The 21,177-nt window shown below is 49.0% G+C and overlaps 1 protein-coding gene across 2 annotated transcripts in view; it reads right to left on the bottom strand.

The window, feature by feature from the left end:
• POLD1 (DNA polymerase delta 1, catalytic subunit) overlaps window positions 1-21,177 on the bottom strand; it is a 156,494-nt gene that overhangs the window by 44,281 nt on the left and 91,036 nt on the right. For both annotated transcript variants that reach the window (XM_088455427.1, XM_088455428.1), the window contains exons 16-20: window positions 20,809-20,922; window positions 18,662-18,809; window positions 8,549-8,644; window positions 8,325-8,462; window positions 6,155-6,330 (exon numbers count right to left, since the gene is read on the bottom strand). In XM_088455427.1, coding sequence (XP_088311553.1) covers window positions 6,155-6,330; window positions 8,325-8,462; window positions 8,549-8,644; window positions 18,662-18,809; window positions 20,809-20,922 — 672 coding nt within the window. The remainder of the gene's footprint in view (window positions 1-6,154; window positions 6,331-8,324; window positions 8,463-8,548; window positions 8,645-18,661; window positions 18,810-20,808; window positions 20,923-21,177) is intronic.

The raw sequence follows: 21,177 nt of genomic DNA, 5'->3' as shown, positions 1-21,177 counted from the left end.
GAACGAAGCCAACGGGCTAACGTTTGTTTGTTGGCAGGCCAACCCCTCTTGTGAAAACCAAAGAGGATAAACAAGGAATCAGACTTCCTAACCGAAGCCGTCCGGTCTACATAAATTCTAAGCGCCCGGACCACATCTAAGGAAGTCTCACCAGCTGAAAGATCAGGGGACTGAAAAGCTGGCACAACAAGTTCCTGATTAACATGGAACTTCGAGACCACTTTGGGCAAAAACTCAGGACGAGTGCGGAGCACCGCTCTGTCCTGGTGAAAAATCAGGAAAGGAGGGCGACAGGAAAGCGCCCCCAATTCAGACACCCTCCTGGCCGAAGCAATTGCCAGGAGAAAAACCGTCTTAAATGTCAGCCACTTGAGCTCCACCGCCTCAAGAGGCTCAAACGGAGGACCCTGCAGGACCCGTAGCACAACCGCCAAGTCCCAAGGAGCCACAGGAGGCACAAAGGGAGGCTGGATCCTGAGAACACCTTGGAAAAAGGTGTGAACGTCTGGTAGTATTGCAATCCGCCGTTGAAACCACACGGACAAGGCGGACACATGAACCTTCAGAGATGCAAGGCGTAAGCCGAGATCCAATCCTGACTGAAGAAATTCCAAGATCCTAGAAACTCGGAACACCTGAGGATCATAATGTCTGGACTCACACCACTGAAAGTAAGTGTGCCACACTCTGTGATAAATCCGTGCTGAAGCAGGCTTGCGTGCCCTGAGCATGGTACCAATAACCGAACTGGAGAAGCCCCGAGACCTCAAGACGGCTGTCTCAAGAGCCACGCCGTCAAAGACAGCCGACCCAGATCCGGGTAAAGGCAGGGCCCCTGAGACAACAGGTCCCGACGCTGAGGAAGAGGGTACGGAACGTCGATGGAGAGGCTCCTGAGATCGGAGTACCAAGGACGTCTGGGCCACGCCGGAGCTACCAGCACGAGCATGCCGCCGTCCTGCTTGAATTTCCGCAGAACCCGAGGAAGCAGGGATATCGGAGGAAACAGATACGCCAGGTGAAACGTCCATTTCACCGACAGTGCGTCCACCAGACTTGCACCTGCGTCTCTTGTCCTTGACCCGTAAACGGGCAACTTGTGATTGTGACGGGAGGCCATCAAGTCCAGCTCCGGCAGTCCCCACCTGTCCACGAGTAGCTGAAACACCTCTGGGTGAAGCGACCATTCCCCGGGATGCACGTCGTGACGGCTGAGGAAGTCCGCCTCCCAATTGAGGACTCCGGGGATGAAGACCGCCGAGATCGCTGGAATGTGACCCTCCGCCCAAGTCAGGATACGAGACACCTCCGACATCGCTGCCTGACTGCGAGTTCCGCCTTGGTGATTGATATACGCCACCGTGGTGGCGTTGTCGGACTGCACCTGTACCGCCCTTCCGTGAAGAGCGGGGCCGGACGACTGCAGGGCCCTGAATACTGCCCGCAGTTCCAGGATGTTGATGGGGAGAAGTGCTTCTTCCGCTGACCAACGACCCTGAAGCGACAAAGAGCCGGTCACTGCCCCCCAACCCCGGAGACTGGCATCCGTCGTGAGCAGAACCCAGTCCGGGATCCAAAATGGGCGCCCCTCGACCAGATGAGCTGTCTGAAGCCACCAAGCCAAAGATAGCCGAACGTCCGGAGACAACACCAGCACCTGAGAGCGGATCCGGTGAGGTAACCCGTTCCATTCTGATAGAATCAGCCCCTGCAGGGGCCGGGAATGGAACTGGGCAAATTCCACCATGTCGAATGTCGACACCATGGACCCCAGAACTCTCATAGCCGAATGGACCGACAGGCGGCAACGGCTCAGGCAACTGCGTATCCGCAGCTGTAGGGAGGCGACCTTCTCCGGAGTCAGGAAGATCCTTTGCTGACGCGAATCCAGCAGGGCTCCCAAATGAACCATCCGCTGTGATGGAATCAGGGAGGGCTTTTTCCAATTTATCAACCACCCGTGTGCTTGCAGGCAAGCGATCGTCAGGTGGAGATGTTGAAGCAGTACCTCCGGGGTGCTCGCCAGCAACAGGAGGTCGTCCAGGTACGGCAGCAGCCGTACATTCTGGTTCCGAAGATGTGCGGCCATGACCGCCATAATCTTCGTGAACACCCTCGGTGCCGTGGAGAGACCAAAGGGTAGCGCCCGGAACTGATAGTGGTGTTGAAGGATAGCGAACCTCAGATACCGCTGGTGTGAAGATGCTATCGGAACATGGAGGTAGGCGTCCTGGATGTCCAGGGACACCATGTAATCCCCCGGTTCCATCGCCAGAATGATGGAACGTAACGTTTCCATCCTGAACTTGGGAACTCTGAGGAATTTGTTCAGAGACTTCAAGTTGAGGATAGGGCGATGAGAACCATTGGGTTTCTGCACCAGAAACAGAGACGAATAATACCCCGTCCCTCGTTGTGATAGAGGAACGGGAACAATGACCCCTGCTTTCAGCAAGGACTCTATAGCCTCCTGAACCTGTAACGCCTTGGTCTTGTCCTGAGAAGGACTTGTGCAGAAAAACTGGTGGGGTGGTCTGTGCCGAAAAGACAGGGCGTACCCCTGGGAGACCACTTCTCGAACCCAGGCATCCGTGGTGGTATTGTGCCAGCACTGGGCAAATAGAAGAAGTCGGCCTCCCACTCTGAGGTCCCCCAGAGGGAGGCCCGTCCCATCAGGCCGCAGGTTTATCTTCCTGCTTGGAAGAAGGGCGCCGAGCACTCCAGGCTTGCTTCTTGGGTTTAGAGGCCGTCTTACTCGCAGACTGTCTCGGGAAGGACTGACCTTTCGCCTTACCCTGAACCCGAAAGGAACGAAAAGCCGAACGCCTAACCTTAGCAGGCAGTGCCGCCGAAGGGAGGAAGGCCGACTTGGATTTAGCCAGGGTGTCCACTATTTTGTCCAAGTCCGGACCAAATAGTAATTCCCCATTGAAAGGTAAGGCCTCCAGACCTTTCTTTGAATCAGAGTCCGCTCTCCAGGACCGCAACCATAAGGATCGGCGGGCAGACACCGCTGCAGCCGATACCCGCGAGGTCAGCAGACTAGCATCTAAAAAAGCTTCTCCAATGTAAGAAGCAGCGTCCCTCATTTGTCCCAACAATGCCCGCTGGACATCCGGAGCGTCGTCCGGGAAGGTATCTTCCAATGCATTGGCCCACCCCTCAATGGCCTTGGCCACCCAGGAGATGGCCATGGACGGTCGGGCCACCGCCCCGGAGAGGGAGTAAATAGACTTTAAGCAAGTCTCAACTTTCCTGTCCGTGGGATCCTTCAGCGAGGATATCGACGGCAATGGTAAGGTGGCGCCCCGAGTTAAACGGGTGACATGGGAATCCACCGCCGGTGGAGTTTCCCATTTTTTACAATGTGCCTCAGGGAAGGGGTAATTAGAAGCCAACCGCTTCTGAGGAAGGAATCTCTTACTGGGCGCCTGCCAAGCTACCGCCATATGATCCGTCAACTGATCTGACAGGGAAACACCGCAGAAGCCACCTTAGTTTTTTTGAAACTAGGAAACTTCGACTTAGGAACCGGTGCCTCATCCTCTATAAGAAGAATAGCTCGCACCGCCCTAACTAGTGCTCGCACATTAATGGACGACTTGGTATTCATTTCCTGGACCGAGGCGTCCGAGTCAGTGTCATCAGGGACCTCCCCATCATCTGAGGAACCCTCTGAGTCCGATACCTGAGCAGCCCGTGTCATGAGTGGGCGTTTAGAAATCCTAGAAGGCATGTCAGTCTGCAACATTGACTGAAAAGCCGAGGAAGCGGCCGCCAAATTTTGCACGGAGTTGGAGAGCACATCCACCCAGGGTGGAGGAGTCACCATAGGGGCCTGAAAAGGTACCACAGGCTGCTGCGGCACAGGGGAAGCCTGCATATACATAGGCAACCCTGCATAGGGACCCACCGACTGAGACCCAGGAGGACTCCGCAATAACTGCGGGACACCCGGGGAATGGGGGATGGTCGGCTGGGACAACGACCTAGTAGGGAGAGCAGTCGGGACCGACAGACGGTCCGCAATAGACACCAGCACTTGAGAAAACATCGCCCACGGTGGTTCCTGCGCCAGAGAAGGTCTGGATGGGCCAGGAGCCACCTGGCATCGACTACACAGGCCATCCTGTGACAAATCCTCCCTATCTACTCCTGCAGAACAGCGTCCGCAGGAGGCCAACACCGGAGCCACTGAGCGCTCAACCTCCTCGTCTGACATGACAGAATATATTATATATCTGGCACCAGGGTAGAAGTAAAACGCACTCACCAGTGTGCTGAACAACAGCCCACAATATGGCACTGAGTAGCACACAACTATGTGACGGACCTCACAAATACGTGATCTATATAAGTGAGGTCAGTAGAAACGCCCCTCCCCCACACACCTGTAGGGCTTGTAGGAGAAGTAAAGGGATAGGTATAAGCTGACAGTAAGTAGAAAATAAGCACAGACAGGCAGCACTAGCAAAAGTCACATACCATGCAGGAAGATATACTCACTGCACCTTTCCACTACAATCAACCTGCCCAGATTCAGTGTCTGGGAGGGCTATAGTGCTGTGTACGCTGTCCTTAATCAGGGGAGAGGTACACAGGGGGACCGGTCCGCATGCTCCCTGAAGATCTGCGCTGCCACTGTGAGAGAATGGCCGCTGGAGACCTCAGAGGAGGAGTGGCCGAGTAGCTGCAGCTCAGCGACGCCAGACTCCGTGCTGAAAGGCGCGCTGAGCTGAGGGGAGGAGCCGCTGACAGGGAAGGCTTCCTCCCCTGGCTAGCATATTAACCCCAGGGCTTGCCGGCATCCCGCTTGCCATATATCCCTGGTGGTCTAGTGGTCCCACGGGTTATACCTCCTCAGAGGGGGAGCCCGCCGCCACCGCTAGCGGCCCCCGGTCTGTCCCCTAGGACCGGGGGCAAAGGACTGCATCTGCAGGCAAAACCCGCGAGTCGCCGGCTTACCTTGTCCCCGGCGACTCCGGCAGCAGTCCAGGGAGGGACCCAGAGTCCGGCTAGTACGGACTCTGGCCTCCCGCCGCGATCCCCAGTGCAGTACTGGCGTCGCGGCGCCAGCGGGGAAGGAGAGCGGCAGCGTGGGCGTCTGCATAGACAGCCCGTCGCTGCCAAACTAGAGCCTCTGTTTTAAAATAAAAATCTAACAGGCTCTTTTTTTTTTTTTTTAAATAGAAAGCTTTTGGGGGCTGCTCCTGCAGCCCCCCTGCGCAGGTGACCCGACTCCGGCCGGGCACCAACTCAAACTGAGGTGCTGTGGCCGGGGGCGGGGTATAGAGGAGGACGGACCCAAGTGCATCCTGGGAGCAGCTAAAGCTTTAACTGCGTGGTGCCCATGGATCCAGATCCAGCTATACCCCAAGGTCAACCCTGTGGACCCCCTATGGACCCTGAAGTAGAAATAAAATAAAAAAATAAGCACAGAAAAACCAAACACCAAAAAACAAACAAACACTGCTGGAATCTTCTATTTTAAAAATTCAAATAATGGGATAGAGTAGGTGGGGTTTTAAGTTTCACAACCACGGAAGAGCCACAGATTGTCCATGCCTGACCAATGACATGGAAACAGTTATGACCAGAACACAAAGCCCACTAAGTTATGGGTTTGCCATAAATGCTAAAAAGGGCAGACTAGATGGGCCAAGTGGTTCTTATCTCCCATCAAATTCTATGTTTCCACGTTAAAAACCCATTTAATTTGTACAGACACGTTCACTTTAGTGATGAAGCACCAGGCCAGGCCCCTCAGAATATCTACATGTCTTAGCAATGGCGGCTATACAGAACGTGGACTGATGTTGGCGTTAGGTTGCAGGCATACTACTAAACCCTGTCGTCAGTAGCCATCAAGAGGAAATACTGTACTTTAATGACCATGATACCCATTTCCTTAAAAAAATGCCTAAAACTTGCAATCACGCTTTAAAAGCTATAACCATAGCAACATATTACAAGGGTCACTAAAAAACTATACCTTTCAGGTGTGACAGCATGATGAACTATGTATAGCAATGCAGACATATACATGAAAATAAATATATGTGGCTTCAAAATCACTTATTGCCATGAAGAAAAAAAAATGTAATAGGCAAATATTCCTCCAAGCCATTATTTTCTTTCATCTCTATACACATACCTGTCAATTAGGATCTTTTGAAGGCAGGTGTTTATGAGATTGGCCACTAGAGGGCAGTTATCCCTTCTCACAGTTTCTATTCCCTTACAGTCCATTTTATCATGGGTGTTTGGGTTGGATGAGAAGTACAGGCCAGCGTATCTTTTCTTATTGATCAGAAGGTAAGGAAAATATACCTGCAAGTTACCAGCAACAACTAATCACTGTCAAGACTCTGTTACAGTTAAATAAAAGCATCTTAAAAGAAAAAAAAAAAAAAACAAGAAAAGCCTGAATAACAGAACATCAAAGTGCACTAACAGACTCCGTTAGGTTATGTTATTGTGTATGTCTGCAAAACGCCAGGTTCTATATTACCTAGAATTGCTAAAGTAATGTAAGGACTTAACATATTATGCACGATTGCCTTAGTTTTAAGATGTAACACTTTAATGGCAGCACAAGTCTGATTCAGAGGTTCACGTAGAAGCATCTTTCTCCCCCCCCCCCCCCCTTCCCTCTGTTACATCCAGAAACACCCACTGAAATCCAGGGCTCATGTCCAAATCCACTCTGCATATCTCTCCTGGCGGTAAACATCGGCACCATGCGCAGATAGAAAACAGCGAATGCTTGCTTGCGACATTGACACTGCGTGCATCTGTGCAAATCGATAAGAATGTAGCAGAGATATTGGAAAGGGGTTTGTCTTGGATTCTCATTCCTTATTTTTAGGAACTTTGCTGTGAAAAAGGCAGCATTAGTCTTTTGTATCTTTCACAGCTTAGTAAGCAGCAAACTGCAACTGCTCCATTGAGCTTGTTCTTGATGGATATAAAAAGGTTCTAAAGCATATTATTCATGCACACAAGACAATGACCGGGCCTGAAATGCAGTCTGAGGGCCATATTCAATTAGTTTCGCATTCGCAAAAAAGTTCCTGGCCAACTTTTCGCCTACATTGCGTGTTTTGGACGCGAAGACATATCGTACGTGTCCCCACTTACCGCCGTATTCAATTCCTAAACATGTGAAAACAGCAAGCGGCGAATGCAGAACAGACGGAAAGTACTGTAAGACTTTGGGAAATCAGTCTTACCCCCCCCCCCAAAAAGATGCACTAACATTGGGGATAAATGTTGAAGTGTTCCAATAGCCCTAATAAAAAGAATTAGGGTACTGAATTTGTATAAAATCCTTGTTATTAGTGTCCTTCCAAAAGTGGTGAAGAATGGCATTAAGCTGTATTTTTTGGTGAAAATAAGTAGTCTTGTCAAATTTGGGGTACTTGAAAATGGGTACTAGTATATTTTAAGGTCTCTAAAGTGAAGATTTAGAATAGTGAAATTCCTCTGTCATACAAGCACCTGCAATCCCAAAAACACTTGGCCCCTTCTTAGAGCACCCCTAGAAGCTTATCTCGCTAGTTTTTGAAGTTGTCCCCCCACTTTTAAAAAAATTCCAGGAACACCCCAAAAAATGTCTTTGAAATTTGGTGTGCAAATGACAAATCTTTTTTTTTTTTTTTTTTTTTTAGGGAATTGTCCATTGGGGTGGTGGTGGGGGTGTACCAAGGGTCCCAACATCTGCACCCCAATATATAGATTTTACACTTTTTTCACCTGCTATTCTATGGAGAAAATATAACGCCTATTACAATGCCAAGACTTTTCGCATAGGCACAAACGGAATGGAATTGAATACAGAGAAGAAAAAAAAAAAAAAAAAAAACAGGCAAAATTTTCGCAAAAAGAACCATATGAAAACGGCTTTTCGGTCCGAATTGAATATGGCTCTAAATGTATACTGTATAAAGGACATTTTTACTATTCAAAATAAGATGAACTCTTGGCATACATCCAAATACCTGCGATATCATCAGAGTACGTTGGCCGATAGCTGGTGGGCTTCACTTTGTCCAAGTGTTGCCGTGTTAAATGTTGGGATGTATATCTTAGAAGAGTGGTAGCCAACCAGTGGCATTCCAGCTGCTGTGGAACTACACATCCTAGAATTCCCTGTTGCAATTTTGCTAGAACTGTGGCGGGACATAAAGGGATGTGTAGTTCCACAGGAGGCTGACTGTTCCAGTGACTGAATACATCAAACTCATAAAAATGGAGTACAGCGTACAGAGCTAGAGCGGAGATATCCAGGCACACGACTCGCTGGCACGGAGACAGATACAGACCTTTTCAAACTCCAACTTTATGGGAGGGGTGAAATGACTGGAGACCCATTCGGCAGCCTCTCGTCCTATCTCCATGCTGTCTGCCACTGTCTGTACCCCCAGTTTGCACATTACAGAGTCTGTATCACCGTAGATGACCTTTGGGAAAACACAGAAGCTGGTTAGGGGGGGGGTGTCCCACTTCTTGATCAGCCTGGCACAGGCATTACAGTCACAGCTCTTACCTTGGCGTCTGCCTTGTATCCATTGGCAAGGGTGTATTTAGATTCCACCAGCTGTTTGGTTTTCTCGATCATCTGCCTCCCGAATCCAGTCACACTCTACAGAACGGGTAGAGAGAGAGAGATTGGATCAGGCGTCATCAGCAGGTTCATAATACGGTCACAAATTATCCATTGTACTGGCCACTAATGAGCAGGATTCATCAGAACTGCAGGAACTGTATTGGATGGCAGCATTAGGGATCTCTTCCAGAAGCAAGGAACATTACAAAGTTATTGTGTATTTATTCCAGAAGCCAGTTATCCAGAAGGTTCTGATAACCAGAGAGAGCAAGGAGCAAATCTGGTAATTGCTATTTGGTGTAATGTCGAGCACAAAATTACCTTCCACTAAAGCCACCTTGAGAAGCACCAATACACAAAGTAATGGAGCATGAAATGTCTTACACAAACACCACCAACCGAGTACCAACTTCTACAGTCACCATGAGAAGCACTAATACACAAGGTAATGGAGCATGAAATGTCATACACAAACACCACCAACCAAGTACTAACTTCTACAGTCACTGTGAGGAGCACTAATACACAAGGTAATGGAGCATGAAATGTCATACACAAACACCACCAACCAAGTACTAACTTCTACAGTCACTGTGAGGAGCACTAATACACAAGGTAATGGAGCATGAAATGTCATACACAAACACCACCAACCAAGTACTAACTTCTACAGTCACTGTGAGGAGCACTAATACTCAAGAGGACATCGTAGAAATAGAGATAACAAAGGTAAGTTCTTACCATATCTCCTATTTTCTACATCAGGGTCCATAGAGTATCCACAGGATACCCTTGGGGATGTCCCAAAGCAGTATCCTTTAAGGATGGGGACCCACCTGTGCTGAAAGGAGAATCCACCGCCCGAAGGAAGCATCCTGAGAGGCAAAGGTGTCAAACGCGTAATACCTCACAAAGGTATGGACCGAGGACCATGTGGCAGCCTTGCAGATCTGGACTGCAAAGGCACCACGTCGAGCAGCCCACGAAGGACCCACAGACCTAGTGGAATGAGCCCTCACAGAGGAAGGAACCGGAAGGCCTTCATGAAGATAAGCTTCTGAAATGGCCATACGAATCCAGCCTGCCAAAGTCTGCTTTGAAGCAGGCCAACCCTTTTTACGGAAGCCATAGAGGACAAACAAGGCGTCCGACTTCCTAAACGAAGAAGTGCGGTCAACATAAATCCTTAAGGTCCGCACAACATCCAAAGTGGCCTCATCCACTGAAAGATCAGGTGAGTTAAAAGCCGGCACAACGATTTCCTCGTTGATGTGAAAACTGGAAACAACTTTAGGAAGGAAACCAGGACGAGTGCGCAGCACCGCCCTGTTCCTATGAAAAATCAGAAAAGGGGGTCTACAGGAGAGAGCCCCTAAGTCAGAAACACGTCTGGCCGAAGCAATGGCCAGAAGGAAAATAGTTTTAGCTGTCAGCCATTTCAGGTCCACTGAGCCCAGTGGTTCAAACGGCGGTCCCTGGAGAGCCCTCAGGACCACAGCTAAATCCCAAGGCGCCACCAGTGGAACAAAAGGTGGCTGAATTCTGAGAACACCTTGCATAAAAGTGCGCACATCAGGGATTGCAGCAATCCTACGATGGAACCAGACGGACAGGGCAGACACCTGCACCTTCAGAGACGCAAGGCGAAGCCCATGGTCCAGTCCCGCCTGTAGGAAAGCTAATACTCTAGACAGACGGAACTCCCGAGGAGCATAACCTCTCGGCCGACACCACTGGAAGAACGTATGCCACACACGATGGTATATCCTTGCAGAGGATGGTGTCCGAGCCCTTAGCATTGTTTGCACTACAGAGCTGGAAAACCCCCTGGACCTTAACATGGCCGTCTCAACAGCCACGCCGTCAAAGACAGCCGAGTCAGGTCCGGGTGAAGACAAGGACCCTGTGACAGGAGGTCCGGACGTAATGGCAACCGCAGAGGAATGTCCACGGACAGTCCCTGGAGGTCTGAGAACCAGTGCCTCCGGGGCCACGCGAGAGGTATCAACAGGAGCGTCACTCCTTCCTGTTTGAATTTCTGGATTACCCGTGGAAGAAGGGAAAACGGAGGAAACAGATAAGCAAACCGGAACGTCCACCGGACGGACAGAGCATCCATCAGAGACGCCTTTTCGTCTCTTGTGCGAGACCCGTACACCGGCAACTTGTTGTTGTGCCGTGACGCCATAAGGTCGATCTCTGGAAGACCCCACCTGTCCACCAGAAGTTGAAAGACGTCCTGGTGCAGAGACCATTCCCCCGGATGAACGTCCTGGTGACTGAGAAAGTCCGCCTCCCAGTTTAGGACTCCCGGGATGAAGACTGCTTATATGGCCGGGAGATTGCGCTCCGCCCAAACCAGGATTCGGGACACCTCTACAAGAGCCGCCCGACTTCAGGTTCCTCCTTGCCGATTTATGTAGGCCACGGTGGTAGCGTTGTCCGACTGGACCTGCACTGGGTGACCTTGGAGAACCCAATGTGCCTGCTGGAGAGCATTGAATACCGCGCGGAGCTCCCAGATGTTTATTGGAAGCTCTGTTTCCGCCCGAGTCCACCTGCCCTGGAACAAGTGTGACTGCTCCCCAGCCTCGCAGACTGGCGTCCGTTGTCAACAGGACCCAATTCGCCACCCAGAACGGACAACCCCTGTTGAGATGGGTCGTCTGCAACCACCAGGCTAGGGACAGGCGAACCTCCGGAGTGAGGACCATCGTGTGGGATTTTAGACTCTGAGGCAGTCCATTCCATTTGGACAGGATCAATTGCTGCAGAGGTCTGGAGTGAAGCTGGGCATATTCCACCATGTCGAATACCGACACCATGGAGCCCAGTAACCTCATCGCCGAGTGCAGAGACACACGGCGATTCTGCAGAGAACTGCGCACCCTCAACTGCAAGGCAGAGATCTTTTCCCCCGTCACAATGATCCTTTGCTGTCCGGAGTTCAATAAGGCTCCGAGGTGCAGAATCCTCTGAGACGGGATCAGGGTGGACTTTTGCTAGTTTATCAACCAGCCGTGCCGTTGCAGTACCGCAATGGTCAGGTCCAACTGGCGTAGAAGGAGCTCTGGAGATCCTGCCACCAACAGAAAGTCGTCCAAGTACGGTAACATGCGGACTCCCTGCAGCCGCAGGGAAGCCGCCATGACCGCCATCACCTTGGTGAATACACGTGGTGCTGTCGCCAGCCCAAAAGGTAACGCCCGGAACTGAAAGTGGTCATTGCTGATTGCAAACCTGAGGAACTGTTGATGGCGTAAAAGAATAGGGACATGCAGGTAAGCGTCCTTTATGTCCAACGACACCATGTAATCCCCAGGTTCCAGTGCCAGAATGATGGACCGTAGGGTCTCCATCCGAAGCCTCGGCACCCGCAAAGACTTGCTGAGTGCTTTGAGGTTGAGGATCGGACGATGCGACCCATTGGGTTTCTGCACCAAAAACAGATTGGAATAGAAACCCTGGCCCCTCTGGAACAGGCACTATAACTCCAGCCTGGAGCATAGTGTGCAAATTCCCTCCGCAGTTCCACGGCTTTGTGCCGGTCTGATGGAAGACCCGTGGTGAAGAATCAAGACTGAGGCCTGTGCCGAAAGGAGAGGGCGTACCCGTGAGAAACCACCTCGAGAACCCAAGTGTCTGTCGTGGTAACCGACCAACACTGGGCGAACTGCAGCAGGCGGCCTCCCACTTTGGGATCCCCCAAAGGGAGGCCCGGACCGTCAGGCCGCAGGCTTGTCATCGGGCTTAGGGGCCGGACGTCTGGTACTCCAGGCCTGTTTCAGGGGCTTGGCCGATTTTTTGGGGCCAGCCTGTCTGGGAAAAGACTGCGTCTTAGGCCTACCCTGGGCCCTGTAAGACCGAAAGGACGACGTACCTGAACCGGAAGGAACTGCAGCAGACGGAAGACAACGTGGCTACGATTTTGTCCAGATCCGGACCAAAGAGGACTTCTCCATTGAAAGGCAAAGCTTCCAAGCCCTTCTTGGTATCAGCGTCCGCCTTCCAAGATCGCAACCATAAGGTGCGACGAGCAGCGACAGCCGCCGAAGAAATCCGAGACGGCAGGGTACTGATATCCAAGGCCGCCTCATTGATATAAGTGGCCGAGTCCCGGAGATTGCCTATCAACTCGGTCTGTTCAGCTGAACAGTCGGAATCAAAAGACGCCTCCAAATTATCAGCCCAGCGCTCCATAGCTCTGGCTACCCAACAAATGGCCATAGCCGGCCTAGCTGCGCCCCCCCCCCGCAAGGGAATAAACGGACTTTAGGCAAATCTCTACCATACGGTCCGCAGCATCCTTCAAGGAAGACATGGAGGGCATGGGCAATGTTGCACTGCGGACTAGGCGTGTCACATGAGAATCCACCTGTGGAGGGGATTCCCACTTAGAAAAATAAGTATCCGCAAACTGATAAGCCACCGCCAAGCGCCTCTGAGGTTGATACCGTTTGCCTGGATGTTTCCACGCCTCCTCTAAATGGTCCACTAACTGACCCGAAAGAGGAAACACTGTGGCGTCGCCCTTAATATCCTTAAAAAAGGCATATTTAGATTTTGACACCGGAGGATTTTCATCCTCAATCACTAAAGCTGTGCGGACTGCCCGAATAAGTCCAGGAATATAAACCTTGGACCTAGCGTCCGACTCTTTAGTACGGAGAGGTTCCTGGTCCGAAAGATCCAGAATCTCCCCATCATCAGACGTCATGTTGTCATCCTCATAAGGAGCGGACAGAGACGCCACCGACCGCTTATGCGGACTCAACCGACTCCCCTTGTAACACGTCCGACAAGTGCTGTACAGAACTTGTCAGAGAATTAACCCACGCAGGCTCCTGGGAGACTTGGGGAGGGGAAATAGGGAGACTCTGTGGTACCATCAATTGTCTCGGGAAACCCTGCATGGGTGACGACACCACCGACTGCTGGGACAAACCCATCTGTGAGAACGCAAGCTGCGGAGCTAACTGGCCCACGAGGGTTGTAAGCGCTTTGGCGAAACAAGCCCAGGGCGGCTCCTGTACCGGGGCCGTGACAGTAATTGGCTGCGCCAATAAATAACACTGCCGCGCTACCTTCCCCCTCCGCTATAGGTACCTTGCACGTAGTACACAAAAGCTGGAGAGGAAAGTCACTCTCAGACATGATGGTAAGTATGTGACCCCTCTCACTGATACTCGTAGTATAGTGGGAGAACCACCCTGCAATCACCGCACCGCAAGGGCTTTAGCAGAAAAAGATCAGGGACAGTGAAAAGGCTGACAGTAGAAAATGAAAGTACAGGCAGCAGCGCTAGCAGAAGTCACATACAATGCAAAGAAAATCAATTCCTGCACTAACAGCGCTGATAATCAACTACGCAGACACAGAGCCTGGTAGGACACAGCGCTGCATACACAGACCTGAACCAAATGGAGGAGAGGTATGCCGGGGGACCCAGACCGCGATGCCACCGCTTCCAAGCTTCCAGCAGCGTTCACCATGCGTCTTGTAAAGATGGCCACCGAGGAGCATAGAGGAGGCCAGCCTGGGGGAGGAGCGCTGCCACAGGGCCAGTCAGCACAGTGCAGTGAGGGCTGTGTGCAGCGGCGGAGGCGCCGGCTGTGTACAGGGAAAGCGCGCTCCCCTGGCATGCAATTAACCCCTGGGATGCCGCAGCCCTACCGCTCAGCTGTGGTTCGCTGTCCCAGGGGGGTAGTGGAAGTGCAGGTTAGGTACCTGGCTCCACGCTGCAGCCGGTCCCCAGGGAGCCCCCTGCCTGGGGACTCTGGACCATGTTTCAGCAGGGTCCCACCGCGGGACCCCGCTACCCCCTTGGATCCGGCCATGGTCCCAAACATCTGGGCTCACCGCTAGCTGCGACCCCAGATGCTTACCAGCATCCCCGGATCGGTACCGGCGTTCTGGTACCGGCAGGGGTGTAGGGAAGACAGCATGGACATCTAACAGGTGCATCCGACTCCGGCCGGGCACCAAACGAAACTGAGATGCCTTGGCTCGGGGGCCGGGTATAGGAGGGGGACCCCAGTGCATCCTGGGAGGCTTAAACTTAACTCTATGGTGCCCGATGCCTGATGTCATCACCTATACCCCAAGGTATCCTGTGGATACCCTATGGACCCTGATGTAGAAATGTCATACACAAACACCACCAACCGAGTACCAACTTCTACAGTCACCATGAGAAGCACTAATACACAAAGTAACAGAGGATGGAAATGTAATACACAAACACCACTACAAATTTTTACAGTAACATTGGGAAACACTGCTACACAAAGTAATGATTAAATTGCTACTTTTAGAGGATTGCAACTTCTATTTGGGGACACTGCGACTGGGATCATAGGGGGGGGGCTGAGGCACTGAATAGTTAACATTTTTGGAGCTGAAATACCTTTTTCCCCACTGAGCCCTCCTACTTGCTTTTATTTAGTGCCTGTAGGAGAGGCACAAAGATTTTGCTTAGAAGCTGTTTTATTTTATTTCTAGTTCCTTTTTTTCACATTATTGGATATATATATCTATCTCCATCTGTGATGACTAAAGTGACAGACATTCTATATTGTACAAGGTCTCTTGCTGCCACCAGTCTCCCAGCCCCCCCCTTGCATGCCCTACCTAATGACCTCTGCTGGTGTTCCCCACCACAAATGTTGCAGAACTGGACAAATTCTTCAGACAACAGGAAGCCGCCAGCTGAACTGGAAAACCTCTCTGGTATTCCACATGCTGGCCGGTTACATTAAATGTGGGAACCAGTACGTGCATAATGTACATTAAAAGGTACAAGAACACACAGATCAATAAATGCAGTGTGCAAGAAAGCAGACTGGTGGATAGGCCACAGGGTAGTTATGGAAAATAATGATAAGACGACCTGTGAAGGGTTAAATCTATAAAGTGGAAAGTAACTAATAGTAACCAGTTTGCACGTAAGATCTACTGTGTACAATTTAGCAAGACCCGGCCGGCCCGCGAGTTCCTGTTTTATTGGCCCACACTACTGTAACACAAATGCTTGAGGCAGATAAGCAGACTGCAACACAGCCCCCTGCAGGGGCTCAAATGTGGAAAGACGGCTCAATCTCCTCTGTTGCAACCTTCCCCCGGAAGGATGTGTGTTCAAATGTCTGGTTTTCCTCTCTATGTTTTGAAACCGTGGTTTTAACCTCTCCGCAAAACACCGCCATCTGCTGTGAGCAACCTGTCTGCAGAGCAGAAAGTCTGGGGCTTCATTACATCTATCCCAGGGCTTTCAAGTATGAGATTTAAAAATCTGTTCAGGTGCTGAATAAATTGTGGTTTTAAGGTGCGTACACACTAGGCGATCAGGAAAGACAGTACAATTACGACATCGTAATCATACCATCGTTCCTGAACCCCTGTAGTGTCTGCACTGAACGATCAGTCGTTCAGTGCAGGCACACTCCATCATTCCTGAACATGCCAATCTGTCGTTATCGGCGATTGACCGGCACATTCAGGCGATGGACAATGTCGGAAACGACCAGCGGGAGCGCGCCTCGCTGGTTGTTTGACATAAAAGTGCACGATTTTTGTGCACAATTACTGAGCGATTGCACGATTACGATGTCGTAATCGTGCAATCGCTCAGTAATATCGCCCAGTGTGTACCCACCATTAAAGGTTTGAAACAATAAATAAAAAACCCTTCATTTCACCATCTCCAGTGACAGCGGAACTAGAACGTAAAAGCGGACACAACTAACCTGTGGCAGGAGGCATGTACAATTGCAATGACTGAATGACATGGACACACGGACAGGCCATAGACAGAATATTGTGGATCTGTAAAATCAGATTGGCCTTAGCCGACCAAAGACAAAGCAACTTTAGTATCAACTATTTTAGCCACCAACCAATGAGAAATTGGTGGGAAAGCAGATTATGGTGTGATAGGGGGACAGTGCCTATGTGTGTGATGTAAGAGCTTGCTCCATGTGGGTTTTTTGGTCATGCTCATGTTCTAGTGTCACTGCAACTATTACTGTCCACAAGTTTCATTTGGAAGTTTAGTTTATGTATAAACACAATCCAACATCTATACAAAGGTGAGGAGTAACCTAGCAAAAATAAGCAAAAAAATTTTTACCCAAGTGTCATGTGATAGCAAATTTTACATCCACTCATATTTAAAAACTGTATTTCTATAGAGCTATTTACATCAATCACTGCTTGCGAAAACCAGAAAACCCATGCAAGCAAAAGGAGAACATAAAAACTCCACAAAGACAGTTCCCTGTTGAAGATGGAACCAATGAACTTCGTGCTGCCAGACAGCAATGCTGACCACAGAGTGACCATGCAGACTACGTCCGATTAAAATGATCATCTTGGTAATAGTTTTTCTTCAACTACCAGTAGACAGATCGATGTTAAATCTCACTTTCCATCAAGTTTATCATTACCATAAAATTTGCATACTAATTGGTGTTTGTACAATCAGAGTAGGAGGGGGGGGGGGGGTCATCACTGTGTGAATAAGGCCATTGACTTAGGTGCACTGGGGAAGGGAGGGAGTTCCCAGGGGACAAACAGTAACTGTTTGCCAGAATTGTCTATGACACAGCTGCAAGGTACCAGCATCAATAGGGCTGCTGAAGCCAATATAAATCAATTGGTAAGAGTCTACTTTTGGATCATAGATAGTCTGGCAAGCAGTGCGGTTTCTTTCAAATTAACTATTACACCTTCAGGAGTATTTACTACTTTGCAGACCACTTACAGCAACTTTTACAGAAGTGTTTCTTGCTCCTTTCCATGTGTTTCAGTAAAGCCTTCATATGGAATCGGTATGATTTACCGCCGGACCCATGACCAATGGTTCAAATCCCGACAGCGGCAGCCCGCCAAGGATGAAAATCCCGATCGTCCCCAGGTAAGTATTCACTAACCTATTCTATCCCCTAACCCTCCCTTAGGGGTGCCTAAACCTAACTCCCCCTTCCCCGCCGCCTAAACCCAAGTCCACCGGGGGGTGCCTAACCCCAAGTCTCCACCAGGGGGTGCCTAACCCTAACTCCCCCTAGCCTAACCCTCCCTCCCCCTAGCCTAATCCTAACCCTCCCTCCCCCTAGCCTAACCCTAAATCCCCCCCGGGAACCCTAAACCTAACCCTCCCTCCCCCACAGCTATCCGCGATCAGCACCCCTTCGATTGGGATGCCGGGCACCGGTACAATGACAGGCGCCTATATTTAGACGCCTGTCATTTAACCCTTGCCGGGATTAAGTAGTCGGCTGTCAGGATTAGGTCCGCCGGCTTCCCGACTGCATACCCTTTATATTATCTAGACCAGTGCTTCTCAAACTCGGCCCTCAGGACTCAACACAGGTGTATTTATTACTCATTGACATTTTAAAAGACCCATAGCTGGAACTAATAATTTCCCTTGTGATTCTGTGAGGAGACCTGGAAAACATGCACTGTTTGGGGTTTATAGTAAATAGGCAATGTAGTATAGTTGGAATTTAATCATGGTATTACCGCACACTGCTTCAACCTAATTGCCTTACTGGGAGAAAGTTTCCATCAGAGATAGATAACTAATTATGGCTCAGTTTGACCATCTACACTTGGTTCTATAGGATGTACTGCAATCCACATACATTCATTTTTTGTCATAACTATATTCAGGAATAAAAAGTTTGCACTGTAGCGCGGTAGGCTCAGATTATACCCAGGCAACGTGCCCACAGACCGAGTTACGGTATTACCTACATCACACGGATTCCTAGGCAGCGCCATGGCAGGTCGATGCAGAAATGGAGAGATCGCTGGACACAATGAGGCAGTCTGAAACATCATATGTTATGCAATTTAATCCCCCCTCCAATGTAGCAATGTCTGCTGATAATTAAGGAGATTGAGAGTTTTGTTTTCATTCCATATAGACGTTACTGAATAGAGTGACCAACATGAAATTGTGTTAAAAGACCAGGCTTGATGCATTGTCAGCTATGACCATCAATAAAAAATGTAAGAGAAAGACTAGGCCATGGGATGACCTCCGTGTCTCACCTGCGAGATTTCCAGACAGGGTAACTTGCCAACTTGTGCCCCCGTGAACCCATAAACAGAGTTAGCGCTCACTTTCAGCGCCAGCTGACGACCGTCCAACACCTTCTGCTTAAAGGGATCAGTCTCCTTCTTCAGTTCTGTTTTTGCCCTGTGTAGAGACCAGGAAACAAAATAATAACACGTCTCTTAACAGTTTCCCCCATATCGGCAATTAACACTAAGGGGCATAGTCAATTAGGTGCAAAAAGTCCCGTACGTTTCGCCGACATCGCTGGTTTTCCATGCGGATAAGTATCGCACTCGTCCCCGCTTATCCCCGTATTCAATTTCAAATCAGCGAAAAGTCCTGTTAGATTTGGGGAAATCAGCCCGACACCCCCCAAAAGATGCACTGACATTGGGGATCACTATAGATCCCCCTGAATAGGCCTGCTGAAGGTATTTGGGGTAATTAATGCTCTCAATTAGCGTCGTGAAGAATAGCATTTAGCAGGTTTTTTTTGCAGAAAATAAGTAGTCCCAGCAATTTGGGGTACATGAAAATGGGGGTCAGCATATTTTAAAGTTGCTAAAGTGAAGTTTTAAAAAACTTTTAAAAATCCTCCTGCCGCAGCCACCTGCAATCTTAAAAATACCTGGGGTATACTTGGGGACCCCCCTTGAGTCTATTTCGCCAGTTTTTATATTTGTACCCCAACTTTGGTTTCTTTCGCCTCCAAATTGAAAGTACTTTTTTGGGGTGTTAAGTTTTTTTGATACAGTTTACCTTTGGGGGTGCTGTCCCAAGGGTGCAAGGTGATTCCCGTAAGTTTGCACCCCAAAACTCAAATTCTGCACTTTTTTCCACGACAGCTTCATAGGCAAATCTTTATCGCCTATACCAATGCACTGACTTTCCGCAACGGCTAAAAGTCTTTGAAATTGAATACAGGAATAAGTTTTCGCCTGGCGAGATGTTGTCACCGGCTAAACTTTCTGCAGAAACTGACTTTTCGCACCTAATTGAATACCCCCCTAAGGGGTCTATTTACTAAGCAGTGTTAGGAGACAAAGTGAAATGAGATAAGGTGCCAGCCAATCAGCTCCTAACTGTCATCTCACAGGCTGTGTTTGAAAAATGACAGTTAGGAGCTGATTGGCTGGCACCTTATCACTTTTCACTCTGTCTCCTAACACTGCTTAGTAAATAGACGCCTAAATGTTTAGGTGATGGGGAAACCTATAAAAAAAAGCACAGAATTTTTTTTTATTTGAATAACTAAAATGCTTTTATTTCTATTTGGCCTGATACTCGACTCACCTGGCGATATATAATAGCTGTCCTGTAGAAGATTTTAAATTCTTAAATAAAAACTAGCTCTTTAGAAATTATAAAATTCGTTAGTTGCCCAAAAAAATAGCAGATAAAACCATTTTTTAAAGTAGCCCATCCACTTAGAAAACGCTGTTATGGTGTCACTGCATGCTAGTAAACTGATATCTGCAGTCTGATGACTATATAGTACATCCGTTACTTCACTAGTTCCTAGATGGACTGATTTCCAATAAATAATCCTTCAGTCACCGCGAGTGGGATGTTATAATGAGAAATGGTTGCCCAAATGTAGGAAACCCATTTAAAGCAAATCCATAAATAGAACAGAAATATATGTCGTCAAAACTAGTGGTGCAGTAGTTAGCGTTGCAACCTGAAGCGCTGGGGTCTTGAGTTTGATTCCCGTCAGGGCCATATATGTGTGGAGTTTGTATGTGATTCCCAGATCAAAAACATACTGGTACAGATGTGTCCTTTCTTACTGTTGCTTCAGTGGCGCCAAATTGCCCCTCTTGGCGTGCCAGGTCCTGTAGGACTCAGGCTGTGCTGAGCAACTTTTTAGTTTATAATGTGTGTTCGCATAATTAAAACACCTGGAAGTGACAAGACTACATTGCTAAGCTTACACTGATCAATTTGGGAGCAACATTTGTACATCTCTGTGTGAATTTATAGAAAAAGGGCTCCATGAATATGAATTATTATTAAACCAAAAAAAAAAAAAAGTTTCCTAATGAAACATTGAAATTTTATAAATATATTTAATGCAAACAAATAAAAATAAAATATACACAAAAGTTTCTTGGCGACTATAAATTTTACATTTCCTCACCGTTTTCGGGCAGATAAGAGGTTCTCCAAGATCTCAGGTAGCAGCCCCTTCCGTACGCTTGTCTTTACAAAGTGATCGCCTGTTGGGGTCTTGATAAAATCTTCTGGATTGAGTCTGGGTATTTAAACAGGGTCGAATAATTATCAGTCACATGATCTGCTAAAGACTATAATGAAAGATATGTGAGGGAAAGTATGTTCTAAAAGAAGGAACAACACTAACCTCTTCAATAAAAAAACAGCCCTCAACAAATCTAGACACACTAGTGCAAAAATGCTGCACACTCACTTTATACTAAAGGGTCTCCAGTCAGAACCATGGGACACAATGAGCCCATATATGCGCCTCTCTATCTGCTATCTGCACTGA

The sequence above is a fragment of the Taudactylus pleione genome, unplaced genomic scaffold (genome assembly GCF_031769625.1).
Source record: "Taudactylus pleione unplaced genomic scaffold, aTauple2 ptg000655l, whole genome shotgun sequence".
Classification (NCBI taxonomy): domain Eukaryota; kingdom Metazoa; phylum Chordata; class Amphibia; order Anura; family Myobatrachidae; genus Taudactylus; species Taudactylus pleione.
This window is presented reverse-complemented; position numbering and strand designations above follow the sequence as displayed.